General features: G+C 40.9%; 1 protein-coding gene across 1 annotated transcript in view; it reads left to right on the top strand.

The window, feature by feature from the left end:
- The window catches only part of ARFGEF2 (ARF guanine nucleotide exchange factor 2), a 53,052-nt gene extending 38,967 nt beyond the window's left edge, over positions 1-14,085 (top strand). Inside the window, exons 28-39 of the mRNA XM_083146419.1 lie at positions 757-917; positions 2,158-2,288; positions 2,898-3,027; positions 6,053-6,188; positions 8,247-8,385; positions 8,764-8,818; positions 8,932-9,046; positions 9,126-9,265; positions 9,834-10,002; positions 11,237-11,375; positions 12,133-12,250; positions 13,632-14,085. Of these exons, the coding sequence (XP_083002545.1) occupies positions 757-917; positions 2,158-2,288; positions 2,898-3,027; positions 6,053-6,188; positions 8,247-8,385; positions 8,764-8,818; positions 8,932-9,046; positions 9,126-9,265; positions 9,834-10,002; positions 11,237-11,375; positions 12,133-12,250; positions 13,632-13,805 (1,607 nt within the window). The 3' untranslated portion in view covers positions 13,806-14,085. The remainder of the gene's footprint in view (positions 1-756; positions 918-2,157; positions 2,289-2,897; positions 3,028-6,052; positions 6,189-8,246; positions 8,386-8,763; positions 8,819-8,931; positions 9,047-9,125; positions 9,266-9,833; positions 10,003-11,236; positions 11,376-12,132; positions 12,251-13,631) is intronic.
- Positions 14,086-25,329: the final 11,244 nt, after the last annotated feature.

The raw sequence follows: 25,329 nt of genomic DNA, 5'->3' as shown, positions 1-25,329 counted from the left end.
ATATAAATACTTCCAATCACAAACAAAGCCATTGCTCTCTCTACACCGACTTATATCTCTTCACTTATCTCAAAATATATCCCCACCGACCTCTCCGCTCTTCACAAGATCTGCGCCATCTCACACACTGTATGGGCTAAGGGATGTGAGTCTTGTATACAGCAGTGTTCTGTCCTCCCTCCCATGTGGATTTTTAAGTTAGTCTGTAGTAGTAGGTGGTAACTGCATTAATAGACTAAGTTACTGGTAGATCTAAAGGGGCGAAAGGTTCCTCCGCAATAGTTATCCTCTTATTATGCATTATGTCCCCTCTATTTTTTAAATACTTTTCATAAGTACTAAGGGGTTCTGATTCCACAACAATCTAAATGGCTTATATACAAAAGAAGTGGAAATATATTGTCTTTGGTGTACAAATATTTTAAACATAATACTCTTTAATAAAGAGCAGGTTATGAATATCATTGGCAGAGTTGATTAAAAATGATGTAGAACTGTCTAATAGAAAATATGTGATTAAATTGTCAGCTGTAGTTTTGGTGTGTGTCAGGACTCACTTTAATGTGATTAATTTATTTAGTCATAGCACACCGCATTACTGCTGCTGTGTTCTATTTGTGTAACACCAAGGACATCTACTTTCCTCTTATGTTTATAGAGCAGAATATGCATCAAATACTTGTGTATTTCATGTAATTCTTCCTACTCATTTTCATGTAATCTATTCTTGTAATAAATGTTTTTTTTTTTTCTCAGCAAATGTTTTTCAACATCACTTCTCATCGGCCATCGACTCTTTCCAGGACGCAGTAAAATGTCTTTCTGAGTTTGCTTGCAACGCTGCTTTTCCAGACACCAGCATGGAGGCCATCCGATTGATCCGATACTGTGCAAAGTACGCCTCTGAGAAGCCGCAGGTTGGTAATGCGGGTTACACCTTTTATTTGTGGTTTAGGAGATGTTCTGGTTGAGCAAATTTGATAAACACCTGCGGAAATAAACAAACAAATGAAGGTGTTGATAAAGAAAATCTCTACCTTCTCAACAAGATGGGGCAATGAATACCGGCCGATAATTGAGTTAAAATTATTGATGATGATGATAGATGTTTTAGGTCCCATATTTTTGGCAAGTATTGGGTGTATTGCCAATGACTCTGTCCAGGGATCGTGGAAAATCAATATGTTGGAATTTTTCAGTTCATTGATTCCGAAAACAATGATTGGGATAGGTGAGTTTGGGATCTTTAAAAAAATTTTTGCTAACAATCCAACGGAATGCTGATAGTCATCTCCGCAAAACTGGGAATCTGTTCGTCAATGTATTGCCGGCATAAGCCTCTCAGATTATTAGTAATTTGGGAGACATGTGGAAGAGGGATTTTAGACTTCATACAGTGAAGCTCATGACTATATAGTCAAAATCAAATCGAAATCCAGTGGACGTTGAATGGTTTTCAGCCTCATTCGATGCCGATTCGAACCCCATGCGCACTCCTGTTTATTGTAAAACGAACTGGAAAATAGACTTTGTAATGTAATATATAATCCAAATTGGTATCAAATCGCAAGCAAAATCGCACTGTGTTAAAACAACTTTAATTTCTAATTGAGAATTATGTCGCACTTTGTATTAGGGGTTTCTTAAGGTGCCCATACACGCACCGATCCCGCACAGTACAAAAAGTATGTGCTGCACATACTTTTTGTACTGTCTTTTTATCGCATCACATTGCATGCACTAGGCATGCGATGGATGCTAGTTTAGCCCAGAACAACCGCTGGGATCGGTGCATGCATGGGCACCTTATGAGCTTTCTTTTACCCCTCAAAATCTTTGTTTAAAGTTACACAAGGTCCTGTTTACTGTTTGTATAGCACCACACACCCACGCTCTTCTATGTTATTTGTAGGTTTACACTTAGTTGCGAGATGGAAAGTGTCATTGCAATGAGAAGAGTTTTGTATAATGTGTTCCTTGTGTATGAAGAATGTAATGCGTCTAGGGTTGTCATAAAAAAACCTAAAACCACAAAGTAGTCTGTAAATAACTAATGAAAATTTTAGGAGTGGTCGCTATCTGAAAATAGTTTGTCCATAAAGAGGTTTGTAGTTTTCTTTACTGTAATTAGCCATTAATAGTGATGGTCTCTTGCAGGCACTGAGGGAGTACACCAGCGATGATATGAATGTGGCTCCTGGGGACAGAGTTTGGGTCCGTGGTTGGTTTCCTATTTTATTTGAGCTTTCCTGCATCATCAACAGATGCAAACTGGACATACGAACAAGGTATTTCTTAGTACTTAGCTGGTATCTGTCTTAGCAGAATGTTTTGGGCTACACTGCATACTGTATACATTCTTCATATCACAGCACCCTTAATAAGAAAACTTGCCGTCAAATCTACGGCCGTGCAGCCTTTCCTGAGAAGTGGGCCATAGCAACCAATTTTGTCCTGTCGTTTCTATAGGCTGTTTATAGTTTAATACTCCCATTTAGTCTTTTATAGGACATATCTAGGTATTCAATGAGTATTCAATCCCGGCAGTTTTTGACAGGAAACCGGATGGGATTCGCGTCTGCAGAATTAGCGTTGGTTTCCGCAGAAAAAGATGTGGATCCGCGACCCCCTTTTTCTTTTTCTTTTTTTGTCTTGCCGTGGATCTGCAAAATTGAATACCTCCCATGTGTCATCAGCATGTCCATAATACAGTTTCTGTTCAGATGCCGCTCTCAGTTGGAAAGATTTATTTCACCTTTTATGGACTTTTTTTTTTTTATGTTGGGACTAGTGGATCTGTATCTCAACTGAATACTGGGGCACCTTTGATATAAAGATACCCATGTTGCTGATAAGATAATGTTCTTGTTTTCATGGTCAATATTATTCCCCTGCAGAGGCCTCACTGTAATGTTTGAAATTATGAAAAGTTACGGCCACACCTTTGAAAACCACTGGTGGCATGACTTGTTCCGTATCGTGTTCCGGATATTTGACAATATGAAACTTCCAGAACAGCAAACGGAGGTGAGAAATTATTTAATGAGATAGAAAATGTTGTTGGATCCTTGTATATACTTTGACTGGCTACCAGAGATTACTATTCACCTAGTGTCTTCATATATGTGTCACCCACCACCATCCATGCTACCATTTGTTTTATAGACTGCTCCAATGGAAATTCTAAATTCCATATGAATACAGACACTTTACGTGTTCTTGGAACCTTGACTAAACTTCTGGCAAACTCTTGAGCACCTCTAAAATGACTTGGGTCCCAACTGAATGCTCTAAATGAAGCACTTAGAAAGGCTGCTTCTGATTCCTATGGGTCTTTCAGTATATTGATGGAGCGAATATAAGCAGAGTTGTCAAAAATTGATAATCAAATGAACCGCTTCTTTTATAAACCATGAACTTCATAAACTTGTAGAATAACGCAGAATAAGACCCATGATAACAATACAAGATATATTGTACCAAGCAAATAGCACATTTAAAATCAAACCATAAGGAATTCTAAAGATCAGAGGAAGGCTTTCCCCAATTGTGATTGTTTCATAATTATCCATGTCCCAAATGGAAATACTATTGTAAAGATGTTATTCCGCACGTCTTTGGCACCAAACAATTAGTGTTACAGTATAATGTTTAGAACAAAATGTTGTAAACTTTGCAATGCTAGTATCTGTGTTAGGGGGAGATGTACTAAGCCGTACAGAAAGATAATGTGAGCGGAGTAGAAGTAGAAGCTAATCTGCTCCTAAATGCCATGTAACAGGTATGACTGTTAGGAGCTGATTGGCTGGTAGCTTATCACTCTCCAAGGATCTGCCCCATGTCAGCAATTCAACAATTTGAAAACTGTATTTATTATGTGTTGGAAGATATCCATGTTACACACATAGCAAGATAAAAGATTTCGGAGACCATTCCACCTTGCATGGTATCCTGCAAATTTTTTTGTTAAAAAAAAAAAAAAAATCTAATTTTGCAATTTTAGCACAGTGTGAGTATCCGGCTATTTGCATTTCAACTTTTTTTGGTACTTGTTTCCTAGCACGGCGCCCAATTTTTTAACCGCTTGAAGAAGCTAAACTCAGCGAAACACGTGTCCTGTCTGTCTGTAGGGTCAGAGAATAGACTGTTTGGTGCTTAGCCTAGGAGATTCATTTTCCATATGTAATATTGTGATACCAGATGTTTGTGTGTTCCCACCTGAGCAACTCACACGTGGCGTACCTACCAATACAGGGCATACCTGACCTGTGAACCTCAGGTTATACCCCATACCAGTTATATCATAAATATCAGATTGGTGTAGCCATATATGACAGATGAGGTGTCATATTTAATGTGTCCACCGGAGGGCACTGCTGCTCCATACTGAAATCTCTTGAGATATTATACAATAAAGGTGTATGTTTTAACCTCCAGTCACAGTGATAATGGGGTTAAATAGACACAAGCATTGTATGTGGTGAATTCAGGCAACAACCTGAGACTGTATTTTGATAAACATACAGTGCCTATCCCAGAAAGGGAGCCGCTCTACACTAGTAAAAGCCAATTAAAGGCAACTATTTGATGTGTGATTCGGCTAAGATCACCAATATAATATCTAAATCACTGTTCTAATAACTGACAGTATATAAGCATAACAGGAGTGAGTATACCCGATATAAGTTGAGGGTACACCGTATATCACCCATTCTAAAGGGGTGATCTTGTCGTGGCAATACATATAATTAATTGAGTGTTATCAATTGCCCCGTCCAGCAGAGGACACTTTTGTTCTACCCTCCCAACTCCTGATATACATCAGTAGATACTATAAATGCGACCATTATCTGAAGTGTAATATCGGACACAATGAGCATTTTTTTACACATTAAATTGTTGAAGATTATAAGTGTGATCTTATAACACTGTTAGGAACACACCCTGGTGGGGAATATACCCCTGTATATATCTAGGCACCGGCAGTCTTTGGCTCTCTCTACCTACATTTTAAATCTTTAAATCACAGATCTTTTCTCTTTCAAAAACACCATTGTTTGTTTGCCAATGTGTATTTTTTAACCCCTTATTTTCGCTTCATGTGGCTGTCTCCTTATCCTGCATATACCCAATAAAGATAAAAGGAGCCCCCACTTTTTAAACAAAAAGGAATTTTGCCAAGAAATACTCTATCACTGTAAGGAGTGCATCCAATACAAACCTTTTTTTCTTCTTTTCCCTTCCATTCCTAGCACGGCACCCAGATTTCCTACGTATGGCACCATAGGGAAATCGCATTGCATGCGTTTTTTTTTTTTTTATGTCTTTTTTCTATGGGCATTGTACACCAGTATATTGCATGCGATTTTTATAGGGTGTGCGATGCCATGACATTAGGTAATAATATGATTGTATGTTCCAAAAATAGGTTTAAGGTTTTGCTGCTGACTTGCTGAGAGTAGTGCAGGGGACACCTTCCCCTGGAGCGCCACTCACAGCTCCCTGATGACTGATCAGTTGCTATTGAGCCAAATGCACCTGATGCTGCCTACTTGCCTAGAGCAGCGCACAGCTCCTTGCGGAGCTCTACACACAGTCTCCTAAATTACCAATTGTGTTAATATTTAGGGGAGCACTCAATATGGGTTCGGGCAGTCGGAAAATTAATGTTTCAACTGTTGAGTATCGGAAAGTCTGTTGATCGGCGAAAATGGCCGCACATTTGACAATCTGCTGGTTTCCAACAATACAGATCCGACTGATACGAAAAAAAAGTCAGATCTGACAGCCTTCAATGCTGTAATTTAAAGGCAGCATTGAAAAGGTGAGTGCCGAAATATCCCCTGTCAGAAAATATCGGTAACATATTGAATATTCCCCCCTTAGTCTAAAACCTCTCTGGGAAAATGACAGACAAACAGATTTTTTCATTTATAGATAAATAATGTTTTTTTTTTGTTTGTTTTTTTACTTTATTCAAATTAATGATGTAGTATTGTTGTATTGTAATTTTTGTTTTGATCTGTGCTATGCTATTTTCCTACCTTTCTAGAAATCTGAATGGATGACTACTACCTGTAACCATGCACTTTACGCAATCTGTGATGTCTTCACTCAGTTCTATGAGGCCCTGAACAGTGTTCTGCTCTCCGATATCTTTGCCCAATTACACTGGTGTGTTAAACAAGGTATGGTTGTCTCTGTGAATCGGTGTATGCCTTTGTATCAGTGATGTCTGAAAGATTGTGTGATGGCAGAGGTTCACCAAGCCCAATTTTCTATTTTACTCTTTCGGACACTGGAACTTTATAGGTCACCTATAAGCTAAACGAATACGGAAACCCCCTCCCCCCTTACCCAACCAGATAATTACTCTCTCCTAAGAAGTGCGTCCATAGTGCAAATCTTTTTCTTCTTTCTTTATATTGTACCCAATTTGCCCGGATAGCACCCCCGCCAAACAACCATTGAATAAACAGGCAGCCACTTAGAATCCCTTAAAATAAGTGGGATCCAAGTCTTTTGTGTGCGAATTATCGACTCTCCTTCCCCCATCCCTCTCTTGATGTTATCATTGTTGAGCCAGGAGTTTAGGCAGGCTAACAATATGTACACATCGTCTTTTTAGGCTCACTTATTAATGGGGCGGTGTTTTTTGCTAGCTGCCATCTTTCCTAGTAACTAGGCTAAACTGATCTGGCAGAGCATTCCTATGTGGTGATTCCAGTTCCTTACGTTTATGGGGAATTGGGATTTGGTTCAAATATATTCTTTGTAACAAACAGAAGGATCCTTTTGTCCCAAATTAAACCTTAATTTTCTACACCCCAGCTTTATTTGGACTGGTTTAATATGGCATCTGTAAGGTCTGTCATAAACTGCATTCAGTAGAAGTTGTTTGTGGTCTCATGAACATCAAAGCTGTGTACTTATTTATTTTATTTGTTTATTAACAGTTTCTTATATAGCACACACATTAGTGTTCCTTATAGGAACCAAACGAGGCAGGGCGCTGGAGGGGCGGACCGGGCATGCCGACGTCACTAAAGGGGGGCGTGCCCGGGCCGCCGTGTAACAAATGGGGGCGTGCCCGGGCCGCCGTGTCACAAATGGGGGCATGCCTGGGCCGGCGTGGCACAAATGAGGGCGTGCCCAGGCCGCCGCATCACTGAATGGGGCTTGTCCGGCACTGACTACGTCCCTGATCTGCCAGGAAAGCGCCATGCATCGCAATCTACGGCGGCGCTGGGCTTCACCGGTGCACTCCGGCGGGACAAGCAGCAGGCTGTTTTATCGGGGCGCTGCTAGAGGGGCAGGGCGCATTCTGCCCTTAAAAAAATCGGGCATGGCGCAGCGGCCCGCTGAAACAGCCTAGCGTGAACACTACACATATTCCGGAGCACTTTACATAGAATATTTGATCATTCACATCAGTCCCTGCTGCAGTGGAGCTTACAATCAATATTCCTTACCACATGTACACGCACACACAGACATTCTAGGGTTAATTTTGTTAGGAGCCAAATAACCTACCAGTATATTTTTGTGGGAGGAAACTGTAGTACCCAGAGGAATCCCATGCAAGTACAGGTAACATATACAAACTTCGCACAGTTAGGACCATGGTGTGAATCAAACCCATGACCTCAGCGCTGTGAGGCAGTAATGCTAGCCATTACACCAGTCGTACTGTGTTGTGTATTTCATAATCACAATTCAATTTCTGGCATTTTTAATAATGCAGCTCCAAATACTTTCCAAAAATTGTGTGTTAAAATAAATGCAGATTGCTAAATAAACCTATCTAGTAGGTGGAGTAGTCAATACGGCATGAAAAATGAGAATTCTCTTGGTATTTCCCAACCGTTCCAAGAAGTTAGACAAGTGTACCCATGTTGTAACAGTTCTAGGTGTGTAATTTTTATTTTCTTAGATTATAGTCCATTAGCCTTCCTGGGTGGTAATACCAAACTAAACAAGCAGTGTTTCTTCCCACACCAGTTATCTCTATCTATCTATCTGTATCCAGGGCTTAAAGTGGTCATGCAGAGGTGGGGGAAATTATTTCCCTATTCCACCTAAATAACCCCCCTACCATCCCTCTATTAGGCAGAGACAGGGCCAGTGGTAGGGTTTTTGGCATCCCCCTACAAACTAGCATGCTTTTCTGTGAGAATTACTGTGCACCTGTATATATCATACTGTTTCATGGTCTAATCCTCTAATCCTCTATTTGCGTATTACAGACAATGAGCAGCTAGCTCGATCCGGCACAAACTGTCTGGAGAACCTGGTAATTCTCAACGGGGAGAAGTTTAGTCCTGAGGTTTGGGACCAGACGTGTAACTGCATGTTGGATATCTTTAAAACCACAATACCAAGTGTGTAAGTCCTGTCAGTTCATTATGAAGTGGTCTTTCTGTGTGTTCTCTTTATCAGAACTACAGACTCTATTCTGAGCTACAATATAGGCACTCATAGTGATGGGGTGGATGTGAGATGGACATAGTTACATAGTTACATAGTAGGTAAGGCTGAAAAAAGACTTGCGTCCATCTAGTTCAACCTGGTATAGATATCCATTGCTGATTTGGTAGGTTCTGGTATTTTGTAGTCATGTCCTATTTCATACCCTTAATTACATGCTAGTTTCAGAGGACACTTATGTCCCAGCACTCAGAGATTCTATGAAGTATTGGGGTGATCTATTTGTATTTTCTGCTTTGAAAGAAAAATGAGTAAAGATTGTTAATTATCTTCCAGATTATTAACTTGGAGGCCATCAAGGATTGACGATGACGCTTCAGATAAACGCTTTGTGAGTTATGTTCTGTGCTGAAAATGTTAAATGTTGTTTGGAATTAACACTTTAGATTTGGTTTGGGAGCTTGCCATTCGCGCCATACAGTATTTCCCTCTGTCCCTGTGCAGGATTTAGATATTGATCGTCAGTCGCTTAGCAGTCTGGACAGAAACCCCTCTGAGAGGGCGCACAGCCAGCAGTCTAATACTACAGAGGAGAACTGGAAGGGGAAGCCCAGTGAGAGTGAGTCTGCCTTCTCCACCTCCTATCTGTGTCCAGTGTAATATCTAGCTACTGATTATAACCTCCTACCTCTATCCAGGGCTAGCTGACCAGAAGCTGTTTGCCGGTCTCCTCATAAAGTGTGTTGTGCAGCTTGAATTAATCCAGACCATCGATAACATTGTCTTTTTCCCGGCTACCAGCAAGAAAGAAGACGCCGAGCATCTGGCAGCTGCACAGGTCTGGGTGGTAGTGTATTGTGTGTGCATGTTGGAGATAATGGGATTTTAATTACCTACCTGTAAATCCTTTTCTCTTCGTTCATAAGGGATACTGGGGTTGCTTAGTATAATATTTTTGCTTTAGTTTATTTAATATATGTAAGTAGTACAGGTGCTAAAGAGAGCCCCCCAAAGAGGTCTCAAAGTGGCTCTTCCCCTATATACACCCCTATACCAGCTTTTGAAGATGATCTGGGGCATCTCAGGAGGAGCTGGCGTTCTGCTGCAGGGCTGAGATGCAGAGAAAAGGCTCCAGGAAGTCGCTGGTCCCACTCTGAGTAGGCTCGGCCCCCAACAGTGGCGATGGAGCCTAAATGTGTTTTATACTGGCAATGTCTCCCAGAGGTTACAAAAATAGAAGTGCAAGCACCCCCTTCACCTAACCGCTGGCCATTTCACACAGGGGAATTATAATTAGCTTTAAAGTCTTAGGTGTTATATATATAGATGTATGAGAGAGATATTATAAATACTTACATTCTCATAAATATCACTGTATATAACTGTGCAGTACATTCTGTATACAGAGAGACACGTTGGAGGATGATATCCACATTGAATCGGAGCACCAAGGAATGTACAGGTTTATGTCCACACCGCATCTCTTTAAATTGCTGGATTGTCTACAGGAATCTCACTCATTCGCCAAGGCATTTAATTCTAACAATGAACAGAGGACGGCGCTGTGGAGAGCAGGTACAATGGCAGAATATTGAAATGTAGCCAATGAAACTGCTGATTTCAGTCAGTTTGTGTTGTACACTATATTACAGTGCTGCCACATGGTCAGAATGCAAATTTCCCAATCCTACAGATTCATAAACTGCTTAGAAGTATTCCAGTTGCTGGCTGAAACTAATTCTGGGTGTACTTCCCTTTGAGAAAATTTGGGATGTTTCCTGTGGCTGAAAAATCAAATGTTCTTTGGGATACACCACATGCCCATCTGTAAAGCTCTTGGTAACCATTACTTTGGTTGAAGAACCTTTTTTCCTGTAATAATGGTTCTTATTTGTGTTGGTGAATTGAGGCTTTGCTAGAAATTGAAGCATCCCATATGATGGTAGGGCATTAGAAGTAGTGCTTTTTCGGGATTTAGGAGGAGATTTTAGTCAGCGAAACCTTCCTATTCGGAAACGGCACATTGCAGCCAGCAAAAAAAGTTTTCTACATACAAATATGTGCAGGGCAAGGTGTGTGGTAGATAAGTGCCCAGCCAAGCCTTGTTCGGTGTTACATGCAGTTGAATTGAATTGTACATGTTACATATTTGGTGCACATACTCCAGCTGGGACACTCAATGTTTCCCATTTGATTGTAGAAATTATTTTAAGATAAGTTAAAAAATCCCATTCTCGTACATATCTCATTATGTCTGTTTATCTTGTCTTTTACAACATTGCTCCCTTTGCTGTTTTTTAAACAAAGCTTATTCCTATAACAGGTGGGGCCCTCGCATTACCAGTTGTAATGTGTGGGCCCGGTTTTCTTCCAAAATGGCCTGCTGCCTTACAGACATTGTTATGCCTACTGTATCTAGCAGTTAAGGAGCGCATACACGCTCCGTTGTGTCCGGCTCCGTTCTGTACTATGCGATGCGCGCTCCCGCGCATCACATAGTACGGTACAAAAAGTATGTGCTTCTCATACTTTTTGTACTAGCTACAATCACATCGGATCACATTGCATGCACAAGGCATGCCATGCGATGTGTACTATTTAAGTCCCAAACGGATCCGTTAAACGGACCGTCTATGGGGACCTTTAGTCTGTTTTCTGTCCATACAGATTGAACGGATTTCTGTAGGTTACATTTTTTATTCCTATGAGTAACTTGTACACTCCAAAACCGATGTACTCTATTGCCCACTGAAAGTTTTAACATATAGCGCTAACGTCTTTCATGTGAACTTTCTGCACACTTTATCAGGATTTAAAGGAAAATCCAAGCCCAATCTATTGAAGCAAGAGACCAGCAGTCTCGCCTGTTGTTTACGCATTCTCTTCCGGATGTACACAGATGAGCAGCGCAGAGCCTCTTGGGAGGACATAGAGAAGAGACTGTTATGGTAAGCAGCAATAAAGTCCTTTACTGTTAATATTTGTCTGAACCACCGCTCTCATCATCTAAACATTATGTGAAATTAAAAATATACCTTTTTAAAGTAGTATTTGCAATAGAGTTTCAGCAAACCATCTAAAGGTGTCAAGTGAAAAGTTGCCCATAGTAACCAATCACAGACCTGTTCTCTTTTTGTAAGATGTAGTGTTCATTCTAGCACCCTGCTCCTTGTAAAATCCTTGCAGTTCCTTCTTCCTTCCTGCCTGGGGTGTCGCAGTCTGCTGTGGTACTTCAAGAACAGTTTGGTTTGTATCTCAATGTTGACATACAAATCAGACTGTTGTAGAAACACCACAGCAGAGAGTGACACCCCAGGCAGGAAGGAGGGACTGCAAGGATTTTACAAGGAGCAGGGTGCTAAAATGAAGACTAAAGATGTACTAGATCAGTGTTTCTCGAAGTCTGGTGTCCTGAGAAATAAATAGTACCACCTCTAGATTCCATGAGAACTGGGTTTGAGCAACACTGTACCAGAAAAATTGTAGCTTGAATTTGATTGGTTATGAACAATGTCTATACTTGTCCTCTTTAGAAGGTTTGATATTATTCCCCAAAAAATTTTCATAACGGATAGAAAGCCAAGACATCATTTCAACATGAAGAATGAGATCAGCACTATGAAATTAAACCCATTGCAATGACATTAAGCTAATTTTTGGAATTATAACCAATGTGTGTTTGAGTTAATCTTTTTGTCATTTTAGTGTATGCAGCGAAGCCCTTTCCTACTTTATTACTGTAAATTCTGAGAGCCATCGAGAGGCTTGGACCAATCTGTTACTGTTACTTCTGACCAAAACCCTTAAAGTTAGTGATGCAAAGGTATGTTACTTCTAGCAGTATTGGCCTTCCACAGTTCTGTGCAATAATGTTTCTGCATTGACCGTTAAATAGAGGATCAACAAAGTCCATCAGAACCAGTTCCATCTGTGTTTGTCCTGTGTCCCCAAATAAGATTCAGATCTGCTTTATCTTCTGTTTTACTTTCAGTCCTCCTATTTACAGCCATATTGACCTTAATCCAGCTCTACAAGAACTAGTAACACTGCATTATCTCTCGTTTTCTTGCAGTCCATCACTCCGAAACAACCCTACATTGGCCTTTCCTGGCAATCCTCTGGGTAGAACCAGCCACACTTTACCCTCATTACCTATTTCTTTACTTCTTGGTCCTATAGTCTGGAAAAGCTCCACTTTGCCCTCTTTCTCAACCAGATATACTTTGCAGTAGACTGTGGTAGACCACTTGTTTACTTCCAGTATAGTTATTTACACCAGACTCACTTAAACCACTTTTCCAGCACTCTCATAAATTACCTTTCCAACTTCTCCTGCCCTGCCAGTCCCTTCAATCTGTAATGAAGTTACTTACCTATATGTTATAAACCAGATATCCAATATAGTACATAAATAATGATTTATAACCCTGGATGCTTTTTATTTTTGTCTAAACCTTTTTGAACGTATCAATTGAATCTGTAATCACAACCTTCTCTGGCAGAGTATTATCTTATCTGCCCATATCAATGACACGACTTGTTCTGCACCTCTCCAGACCCAATTGCTAATGAGAACTCACTTTCATGCACTCTTCATAAGAATAGGTAGGGCTGTCTGTTTGTTGCAGTTTCCATAATCTGACATATATGCTCGCACCCATTTATTCTCATGGAGAGAGCTAATAGAACTAGCCTGGGCTTGTAGAATCATGGCATTGGTATGACCAGCTCTGTCTGGTCAAATTTAGTGCTGGTAAATGATAAGTGTTGTCACTATTAACCTAGGTGCAAGAGTTAGTGATAGTTAACATTTAGAGGAGGGACCACAAATTCTACACACATGAAGCACAGCGAGTTAGCAGGGGTCTCGCTGACCTCTGGAACAGTGGGCTATGTAGACTAATCAGTGTTACCCCAATGGATGACCAAAAAGGTTAAAGTGCATATCTTTTCCCATGGTACACAGGGGTAGATGTATGGAGAAGTGATAAAGCGCCTGGTACTTTATCACCGGCCAATCAGCTCCTGTCCCTTTTTAAACCCAGCTTGTAACTTAACAGTCAGGAGTTGATTGGCTGGTGATAAAGTACCAGGTGCTTTATCACTTCTCCCTCCCTTATCTCTGCTTCATACATCTGCCCCACTATGTCTAATAATGAAGTATCTTTTGTTATACTGTAATCGTGTTTTTCTTCTCTCCACAGTTTAAAGCGCACGCCTCTAAGTATTACCCACACCTGTGTGAGATCATGCAGTTTGACCTGATTCCGGAGCTCCGTGCTGTGCTGAGAAAGTTTTTCTTGCGTATTGGGATTGTATATAAGATCTGGATGCCAGAAGAGCAGACATCACTGGACAGTACACATCCTTCTACATAACCTGTCCTGCCAGCAGGCTGCTGAATACGGACCAGAGGGGGGCTCTTCCTGTCCTGATGGAGGAATGTTGACAATTATAAGTAACACTTTATTCTTTAGAACCCTGGTTAAATGACTGTCCTGACTTTACCATCCAGGACTTTGTTACTCGTCGGTTCTGATCCCAGTAATCTGCGTCAGAACAGCAGAAGTCTTCTCCGCCCCCTGCCAGATGACCCCACATCGTTGTGTAGGTTTGTCAGCATTGCAACATGTTAAATTAAAGGCTCTGCTGTCGTGTCTTTGTTTTCCTTAATGTATTGATTGGCTGCAGAGTTTGGATTTATTTTAGTTTTTAGAAGGATGAGACACATTCTATATTTTTATTTTTGCTACTTGGGCTGAAGCTTTTGATAGTCTCCATATATTTTATAATTTCTCATCTATTTTATGGTCGGTTCCTGCTCTCTGCATTTTATGCTGCTGCACCGGGTAAAAAAAAAAAAAAAAACTTAGTTGGTTTAGGGGGAAAATAATGAGTAATGGATCAGAATGTCCTGTATAATGTTCTGGGCCGGTCACATCACAAATACTGTTTTACATATCTAGTGGAAGCTGTACTGGCATGCCATATGCTAGTGGAAGCTGTATTGGCATGCCATATGCTTTGGATTGCAACTCACTTATGTTGTAAGTGGCTTAGCATTGACTTGAAGAACTGGCCTTGAACACTTCAACAAATTAGATTTTTCGGCACACAGACGCCTTTTCGAGATCTTACTCTGTGATTTTTCAATGAGAGAAATAGAGATACACAACAAAGTATTTATTAACTTTAATCAGATTCATTTTATTAGAGGGGATTGAAACTTAAAAATAACACTTCCATAAAGTATTTCAATGATAGATTGTAAACGGTGCTGCCGATAGGTCGACAGTGAAAATATCGACATGCATTAGGTTAACATGGTCAAAAGGTGGACATGCAAAAAAAGGTGCGTTTCCACATATTATTATTATTATTATTATTATTTTTTATTATTTTTTCATTTTTAACTATCCATATGACCATAGAGGGAGAATTTGATAGTGCACTTGTATGGAGTCCATGTTGACTTGTGTTGACATGGGCACCCGAAAAAACATGATAAACTCATGTCGACCTCTTTTCATGTTGACCTATTGTTAGTGTCGACCTTTTAACCAGATCTACCTAATGCATGTCGACCTTTTCTATGTGGCAACCTTTTGATTGTCGACCAATTTGAAGCTATGACCCGTACCCATTGTAAAACCGCCAGGATTTGCAAAAATAAGAAAAAAGATCAGGTTTAATTTTTTGTCTATGCTCCTCAGATTGTTCGTATTCACGGGTTGCTCAGTTTAGTGTGGCTGATAACTGAGAGCAATAGCTCCACCTCCATTACATACAAACTTTGTAAGTTGCCCTGGTATATGATCAGATTTGTTAATCTTATTATAACACAGATTCTCATTTTGCCAACCTGTGTTAGCTGGTGCAACAATGTAACATTCTGATGACTGCCTTCAATTTCTTAGTCATTTCACTGTATTGAAAACACTTGCAACATTTGTAAATCTATTTATCAATGAACCTCCTCATTTACTTAATGGAGAGAGTTGGACGTGTTACAAATGTTACTTTTTTTTCTCTCATGATTTCCAATCTGCTAAATATTCACTGTAAACCTTATAAGGTTAGCAAATAATTATACAAGTACAGTGTACAAATCTAGTCCAACGAGTAGAAGACCTATAAAAATGTAAGGTATATGGCTGTGTTGTGATGTTATCATACATAGGGTGACGACATACATAGGGTGACGACATAACGATGACATAACTTCTGGTTGTTGAGAAAAAAACTGGTACGATCATTTTCATTATTAGAAAATGTCAACTGGCAAACATTTTTCGTTTATATAATACCCAGGCTAAGTACTCCTATGTGATGGGTATTAGAAGTCATCAGCAGCGGTGAGAAAAATAATGTAGAACTGAATAAACAGAGAATACTATCAGATGGTTCCGAAACCTAATAAGTATCAGTCCTAATATTGTATTGGGGTGATACTAATGTTGATTACATTTATACATGGAGCCAGTGCGCTGATGCATCTGTTAATAATATCCTTTTAGGCCATAGTAAGAGAGAGTGTTATCCCTGATATTACAGGAGTGTTCTTAGTCTATACTGATGTAATGCCACAGAGCACTATGTTTACGTTTATGTAAAGGATTCATGCATAGGCATAATGCCACTCTGTTTTTACAGAGAGGGTGACATTTTATAGGATGAGAGAATCAGAAAGCTTGGTAAGAAATCTCCAGGTTTTTTAAAGCGGCAATCATTTACACTGCAAATCAAACTGATATTGTAGTGTAAATGATTGCCGCTTTAAAAACCCTGGCAATTTCTTACCAAATCTCTCACTTTCTGATTCTCTCATCCTATTAAATTTAACATAAGGTATAGCTGCATGTGTTTGATCAGTGTTTATATGCAACCTACAGTACGTTCCCCAGATTTATTCCTCACAGCATCTGGACTATGATCTTCATTTCAGAAGGGAGAATAGAGGAGTATGTTCTGGAGGTTCCAGAGCAAATACTGTTGGATTGCTTTCACTGCAAGGAATCTGTGACTGATAATTCTGTTACTTATGTCAGTATTCAGTGCATCCAAAGTACTAGTAATATGAGACTTAATCTGCTATTATTAATGAGATGTACTTTTTGCATATACTGTAAGTAGGTTCATTGCTCTGCTACTTCCCTTGGTAATAATATTGCAGCAGATGCAATTGCAAGATATACATGCAGCCCTCCCCAGTATCTCCCTCTACAAATGAGATATATACAGTATATATGTTTTCCTTCTGTTTCAAATGTCTAAATTATTTATTTTCTCAGATAAATTATCTATAATTTTTAAAGCGAATTATCTATAAAACTGTGTGATGTTCTGGATTTTGAAGTTGTTGATGGCAGACAAACTCTCCTGGATGTATACATTTTGAAATAATGAGAAATGTATGAAATGCTATGTAAATTTTTCTATGTAAGATATAATGTATCATATTGTTGTTAAATATTATGCTTTAATCAGGTGGTAAATCAATAAAGCTTTAATGGTGGACTGTAGTATCTATACCAGTGTTTTTCAACCGCTGTTCTCAAGTGTGCCTCCAGATCTAGGGATGCCCAAACTAGTTTACAGCCACCACCAGTTCAACTGTTATTTACTGGTCTCTTCTTTTCATTTAAAGGGCCAATGTATTTTATTTGTGTTACCTGTGGGGACCAGTGTGATTGTTTTTTATATGGGGGCCAATAGGTTTGGTTTTTTCTGTGGGGGCCAATGTGTTTTGCCCTGTGGGGATCTCATGGTGTGCCTTGGCAATTTTAAAATCTTATTTAGTGTGCCGCAAAGTAAAAAGGTTGAAAATCACTGATCTATACGGTAGTCCTCCAGTTGAGTCTTTGTAAAGGTAAAATCCACTTGGCTGCACACCCAGCGGTGGAATAGCCTTTTGATGACTATGGTAAGGAATAAAAAGTCTGTAGATAGAGGGTCTTTATTATCCACTCTCTGGTTCCAAACCATCTCCATTAGGATGATAGAGAAACACTTACACCAGGCATTCCCAACCACGGTCCTCAAGGCACACCAACAGTGCAGGTTTTAGTGATATCCAGGCTTCAGCACAGATGGTTTAATCAGAATCCCTCAGATACTAATTAAGTCACCTGTGCTCAAGCCTGGATATCTACAAAACCTGCACTGTTGGTGTGCCTTGAGGACCGTGGTTGGGAATGCCTGCCTTACACACACACAGAATTCTCCAGTCAGTACTAATTAGGCCACATCTCATTATTTTTTCACAATAATACAAATGGCTGCATGATAACAACAGAAAAAGGTCAGAATAAATGTCAGAATTGTGATGTCAGATGTTTGGTGATACTATAAACCCTTCCTGTGTTTTAGGGCAAGGTGGCGTTTTCATGCAAACTTTATTATATTTCTATTGCAAATGGTAATCACTAAAGTAGTGTATGGAGGAAATACCTTTTGCATCGGATATATATATATATATATATATATATATATATATATATATATATATATATTTTGGCTTTCCCCATTCTCTCTACCTCTTGTTACCAACATGGGACTTCCTTTGGGGAGGGACATGGTTTGCTACTGACAAGACATTGGAAGAGTGTCCAGTGCTGTTCCCGTATCATTGAGATGTAAAAAAGAAGAGGTTGGAGATTTGCAATGGGTAGTAGGGAAAGATTTTTCTATTGGTTATAGTTCTTTTGGGGTAATTTGAGATTCTCTAATTTTTTTTTATCACTTTTCACAATCGGGCTTATGTCTGCCCTAAATGTGTCTGTGTGTGTGTGTGTGTATATACGTATGTATATATGTATATGTGTGTGTATGTATATATATATATCTCTAAAACAAATAGAGGGGGCGCTTCATATTGTAATACCGTTTATTTAAAACAGGTGGACAATGCTAACAGCAAATCTCCTATTAGGAAGGTAGAACCCGTACCGAGGTGTTCCTCCGGTGTGGGCTGGCTACCACAAGATATATATCAAATAACCACTGGCACAAACTGCAGGCACTTGTAGCTCACTCACGGGACCTCTCACTGCTCCAGGAGCACGATGTCAATTCCGGAACCCAGTGCCTCAGCGTCTTTGAGCAAAAGCAGCCACAAAGCACGATCTCCAGCGGCACTCAATGCGTTACACAGGCCACGCCCCTACGCGTTTTGTCATAGGACTTCGTCAGTGGGAGATATATATATATATATATATATATATATATATATATATATATATATATATATATATATATATAATAGATAGATATAAAATCCAGGGAGTCTCCACACCTATTTTAGGTTGTGGGATGTCAGGCACTCACCTAATAACAAGTCCAGAGCAATACGTGTAAAAATCCAAATTATGGTATTTTATTATTTTCCAATCAGTCAAGCAGATTTAGTCACATGCAGATAGACAATGCCCCGACGTTTTGGTCCTGTATGGACCTTTTTCAAGGAGCCTATAACCTACAGTGTAAAAAATCTTTCAATAAATCTTCACATAAACAAGATAACAATAGCAAATATCACAAAACAAGCCAAAGAAGAGGTTAGAGTGTGTACACACGGTTCGATGTTCTGTGCGATCCGATGTACGATTCGATGTTTTGTCCGATTTTTACTTTTCCCTTTTTTTTTTTTTTTTTCTCTACTCCTTAAGATATGCCTTAAGCTATGCTTAAGATTTTGACTTTTTACCATACAATTTGCTATGCGATTTCCTATTTGATTTACTATGCGATTTCCTATGTGCCTTAAGATTTGCTTAAGATTTTGACTAAGCGATTTTGACTTAACAACAGGATGACTGACAGGGCCCTGGAAATCGTATAGCACATCGCATCTTAAGCATATCGCAAGGCACATACGATGCATGCGATATGCTTGCGATTTGTGCTAGATAGAGTGTGCTGCCCACTCTATCTCCCCTCCGATCTCTCCTTAAACGGGAGCGCGCATCGGGCTAGGAAGCCCTTACAATGCATACAATCAGTATGCGATATATGGCTTCCGATGTTGACGATATCGTCAACATCGGAAGCCATATCGAACCGTGTGTACACACTATTACTTTATCAGCAAAGTTCATCGCAATCAGCAGTGTTGGGGAGGAAAAACCCAATGGTGCCTGGAGCAGCTGCTAAACTGTACTGCCTGGGCCTGGCTATTTATCCCTCTAATAACCAATCAGTAAGCGCATGGGCGCCGGATCCACGTTCTAACAGTGCTACTTCCGGCGTTACCGGGAGTTCGGGACCCGGAAGTATCGGCAAATGACGCGCATCGGTGGAACGCACGGCTTCCTGTTAAACTCTTGAGCCGTGCACGTGCTATAGTAGTTACGTCAAACACCCTGTCTTATAGTTCCGGCCGCAATTGAGTCAATTTATTGCGGTCTATATTACTAGACTGCAGCTATATTACTTTTGTAATTTGAGCAAAGCATTAGCCGCTACAAATCTGACTGTCAATCCAACTTACAGTTGTTTACGGTTATTTATTTTAGGCAATGTGTGCAATTTACCAGGTTCACGCCAGTCTCATATTGTTGTTATTGCTGATTGGGAAATATAAGATTGATACCTTAGGAGCTGATTCTTAATATGGGCGTGCTGGTCACCAAGTTTTGTGTACATTTAAAGCATTTAGTAATGACAATTGTCCTGCAACTAGAAATAAGACTGCTTTTACCAAATCGCACCTGGTAAACTGGATACGGTCATTAGGTTGACACCACTAGGTTAACATGACTTTAGGTCGACATAGTTTTAGTTTGTTTTATGTTTTTTGTGCCGACATGGAGTATTTTAAGCCCTACCATCCACTAGGGAGTGGTGGGAGAATAAAATAGTGTGCCGAGCGTAGCCGCGAGCCAGGCAAGGGGACACGGTGGTATGTTTTACTGTTTGTTGACTGTGTCGACATTCGGGTTAAAAAAAAAAGCACTAATGTCCCTGTTGACCTTACCCATGTGGACCTAATGACCCTGTTGACCTTTAGTGATGTCGACCTTAAGCCATTGCGACCTAATGCTTGTCTACCGACTTGTAGACCAAATGATCCATACCCTGGTAAACCATACATCAGTTATTGGTATAAGCACTGTACCACAACGAGGTTCTGAAAACCATCCTGCATCCTATAATTGATGCTCCACATATATCCATGTGACATTATCTGTGTGTAGATCACAATTCACCTGCAATTATTGAGCAAGTCTCCTACAACTACTGGTGTTAACACTAATTAGTTTATGGATGCACATACACATGTAGTATATATTGCTTTTACAATCGGCACATGAATAATGAATAAAAACAGAAAAATAAAATAAAACAAATCTCCTACAACGGCGGGACTGGTCACAAGATGATTGTGGGTAACGGCCGTGCAGAGATAGTTACTATACCGCTCCTGGGTTAAGCAATGCCGGTAATCCCTAGTACATGCTGCTGGTAATCCAAGTGTTTAGTGGGAGACGGCTTTGCCAGTCACGTGTGCACACTACGCGTTCAGCCCCACTGTGACATACGTTTCGCTCTCGGCTTGGTCACATAGCAGCAGTTCCCATATCCTTGAGAGCAGAGGCCTCTGGTGTAGATACAAAGTAGAATGCTTTATCAGGCGAGTGAAGTATCCATCTCAAATTATGCAAACAGCAGCTGATGGAATCATTCTTCAGGATGGAGGTCTCAATGTTTGGTGGCACATGTCTGGCGGTGCAAACGTCATAATGCACATTCTTGTTGGAAAGCTCTAGTAAAAAGTATGAAGCTCAGAAAACTGGGATTTTTCATCATCTCTTAATTTGTTACTCATACAAAAAATTCTTGTTGCAAGGAAGTAATCTTAATCCTGGGGTGGTATGTAAGGGATTTTCTATTACAGGTTGAGTATCCCTTATCCAAAATGCTTGGGACCAGAAGAATTTTGGATAACGGATTCTTCTGTATTTCAGAATATTTTTATATTTCAATGAGGTATCTTGCATTTATGTTGTGCAAACACATGAAATAGACAAACATATGGTACTTATGTATTATCTGGGCTCCCATGTTAAATGCACCCCATTTTTTCATACTACTACTATCCAACTATGCATGGAGTTGATTTTATATAGTGTGGCGAGCGCAGCGAGCCACCGTGCCCGAAGCGTGGCGAGGGGACGCGGTCTCATAAGAAAAATGGGAGCCCAGATATTACATAAGTACCAAACATATATTTTATTTGTACATAAAACAAGGTTTCAAAACATGAAACAAAGTTTGTGTACTATCTCAGATACAGAATTTGAATGGCAAGTAATCATTATTTTGCACATACTGTATTTAGTGACAGTTACAGATCATATCCTCAGTAGTGCCATGATAGATGTCCTCAGTAGTGCCAGTTACATATGATGTCCTCAGTAGCGCTGTGATAGATGTCCCCAATAGTGGTTTTCGTTCCCCCCCCCCCCCCCCCCCCCCCCATTTTCTGGAATATATAGTTTTCGGAATAATTTGAATGGTACTTGTGTATTATCACGGGGCCCACGAAATCGGCCGCAAATCGCATGCAAAAATCTGAAGCGATTTTGCTGCCGATATTCTGCCGATTTTCATCCGATTTTTCCAGCCGATTTGCATGCTGTTCCATCATTGCACACCCCCGATTTCCATCATAGTGCATCGCATGCAATATAGTGGCATGTGAAGCGATTCGATTTGTAATTGTACAATCACCCTGATGGGTGCTTACAATGTTAAATGCACCCCCATTGTCAACACCACCCCCACTATCAACACTGAAGCGTGGCGAGCGGCGGCGGTACGCGTCCTTTCGACCCTTTTATACCCCCACTATCCACGTCGGCATGGAGTTGATTTTAGATAGTGTGGCGAGCCACCGAGCCCGAAGCGTGGCGAGCGGATGCGGAATACATGTAAAGTAATCCGCGGCCCCTCGCGGGGCTCGCTGCGTTCGCCACACTATCTAAAATCAACTCCACGCCGACGTGGATAGTGGGGGTATGAAAAGGTCGGAGGACGCGTACCGTCGCCCCTCGCGGGCTCGCTGCGCTCGCCACGCTTCGGGGTGGCATTAACAATGGGGGTGCATTTAACATTGCGAATCACATTGCATCGCATGCCACTTGCTGGATGGAATAACATGCAAATCGGCAGGAAATGGCAGAAAATCGGTGTGCAAGGATGGAATAACTTGCAAATCGGCAGGAAATGGCCGAAAATCTGCAAAAAAAATCGGACGCAGATCGGCCGCAAAATCGCATCGCAGATCAAATCGGATAAAAAATCGGCCGATAAATCGGAATCGATATCTTATGCGATTTAGATTAAATCGGGCGCCGTGATAATACACAAGTACCATTTGGATAAGGGATAACAACCTGTAATGTAAACTATATCTGCATATGTCTGCTTCCTTTAACCTTTTCTACATGAATGAAATGAAATATGTTAAGGGACACCTGCGTAATGATTCCGTTTGCATAGCCTGTGCGGGTGAAGAAAGACATATCTACACAGTAAGCTACTGATCTGGACAAGGCCCCCACACACTGGTCCGATATCGGCCAATTGAGACCAATCGGGCCATAAAATCCGATGTCTCTGACATGCAGTTGGGAGGACCAGCTGGCCGTGCCGACCACCCATCCTGGGACCTCTCTACTGGCAGCAAGACAGGCGGGAAGCAGGGGCACATGCAATCGATAACAACAAATTGTGACGGATCGCATGCGTCTCTGCCACCCGGGAATGTCCCGGGTTGCTTGCAGGGTATCTTGTGTCCGTACACTGTTGCGAGAAATTGCAGCAGTGTATGGGCACCTTAAGACCTGGTGCAGTCCATTTCTGTGCTTACACAGATAGCAGCATGTTCTTGGGATATGCAGTATGAGATGGAACCTGCCCTTAATGCCCCTTTCAGACCGCACTTTGTAAACAGTATATTGCCGTTTTTTTACCGTTTTAAAACGGTAATCTGTGCGGTCTGAAAGGTGCAGGACCACTTAACCGGTTAGAAAATACAGTTTTTTCTAACCGGTTAAAATGCAGGGTCCTACCCGTTTCAGAACCGGTATTTTAGGCTCAAAATCGGGTCTCAAACGGTATTTAGGACCCAGCCAATGAGCTGGGTCCTAAATTCAGCGCAGTGAATATTTAATGAGCACTCATTAAATATTCACAGCACTGGAGCCGCGTCGACGCCCCCCCCGCGCGCGTCGACCTACCTCCCGTGCAGCCGGTACCTCCGTTGTGGATCCCGGCACTGCAGTTCTGTATGGTCGGAAGCACTTATGAAAAAAAGTGTCTTTCAGAAAATGGCTGCCCCATAGGAAAACCTGTTTAAAAAAACTGTCTTTCGTATGGGGGCAGCTATTTTCCAAAAGTCACTTTTCTTATAAGAGTCGACACTCGCGGGGGGGAGGCATCGACACGCGCGGGGGGTGTCGACACGGGGGAGGGGGGAGCTGCACGGAGGGGAGGGCTGAAGGCTGCACTGGCTTTGACCCTGTATTTGGAAAGTTTCCAAAAACGGGTCTGCCAGTGTCAAAAAATCGGCACTTAAACGGTAATATACCGTTTAAGAGCTGCGGTGTGAAAGGGGTTTTATCTGGCAGACCCGTTTTTGGAAACGTTTTCAAATACAGGGTCAAAGCCAGTTATGCGGTCTGAAAGCAGCATTACTGTCAATACAAACAGAAATGTTATGAATATGGTGGACCAGGAAATAGCTGGCCCAATGACTGTCCGTTTTTTTCGAAGGCCTAGTAAAGGTTTCTTACTCCCCAGGATGAATCTAATTCAACTAGTTTGCAAATACCAGAAATGGTTTCTAGCACTTTACTAGAGTGTATTTCCATGTGATTGCTGGCTGCTCAATCATACACTGAAGCTTTTAAGGTATTTTAAGGAAAAATATCTACCAACAAATTTATTAGATATTATATTATCACTATTTAGCTAGTACAGTGGTTCCCAAACTGTGGGCCTTATTCTGGTTCACTCCTTCCTGCAAATTCCTTCTTAGATAGACAAAACCATGTGCACTGCAGGTGGGTAGATGTTACTTGTGCATAGAGATTTAGATTTGGGAGGGGTTCTACTTCAAAGTGAGATCTATATTGCAGTGTAAAAATATGGGTACTTGTTTCTTAGAACGGCGCCCATCGCATCGTATACCATAAGCCTTACAATGGTATGCGATGCGACCCGATGTTATACAATTTCAAATCGTATACCATACAATGCGATGGTATACAATTTTAAATTGTATAAGCACCCTAATTGGTGTTCAATGTTAAATGGCCCCCCTATAAGATTATTAATTATATAAGCACCGTAATGGGTGCTTACAATGTTAAAAGCACCCCCCACGACACACCCACTATAAACGGCAACTCAAAGCGTGGCGAGCGCCGGTGGTACGTGTCCTCCGATCTTTTCATACCCCCACCATCCACGTCGGCGTGGAGTTGATTTTCGATAGTGTGATGAGCCTGAAGTGTGGCGAGCGGACGCAGAATACATGTAAAGTAATACGCGTCCCTTCGCCGCGCTCGCCACACTATATAAAATCAACTCCATGCCGACGCGGATAGTGGGGATATGAAAAGGTCGGAGGACGTGTACCGCTGCGCTCGCCACACTTCGGGTTGGCGTTGATAGTGGGGGTGCAGTTAACATTGTAAGCACCCATTAGGGTGCTTATACAATAAAAAAATCGTATAGGGGGGCCATTTAACATTGAAAAAACCCATTAGGCTGGTTATAAAATTTAAAATATATGGCATGCGATGCAATACAATGCATAAGATGCCATACGACTGAATATCGTGGGCACAGTGCTAGGAAACAAGTACTAAAAGATGTAAGGGGGGGGGGGGGAGA

The sequence above is a fragment of the Crinia signifera genome, chromosome 6 (assembly GCF_055691185.1).
Source record: "Crinia signifera chromosome 6, ASM5569118v1, whole genome shotgun sequence".
Classification (NCBI taxonomy): Eukaryota; Metazoa; Chordata; class Amphibia; order Anura; family Myobatrachidae; genus Crinia; species Crinia signifera.
Note: the sequence above shows the minus strand (reverse complement) of the source record. Positions and strands in the feature narration are given on the sequence as shown.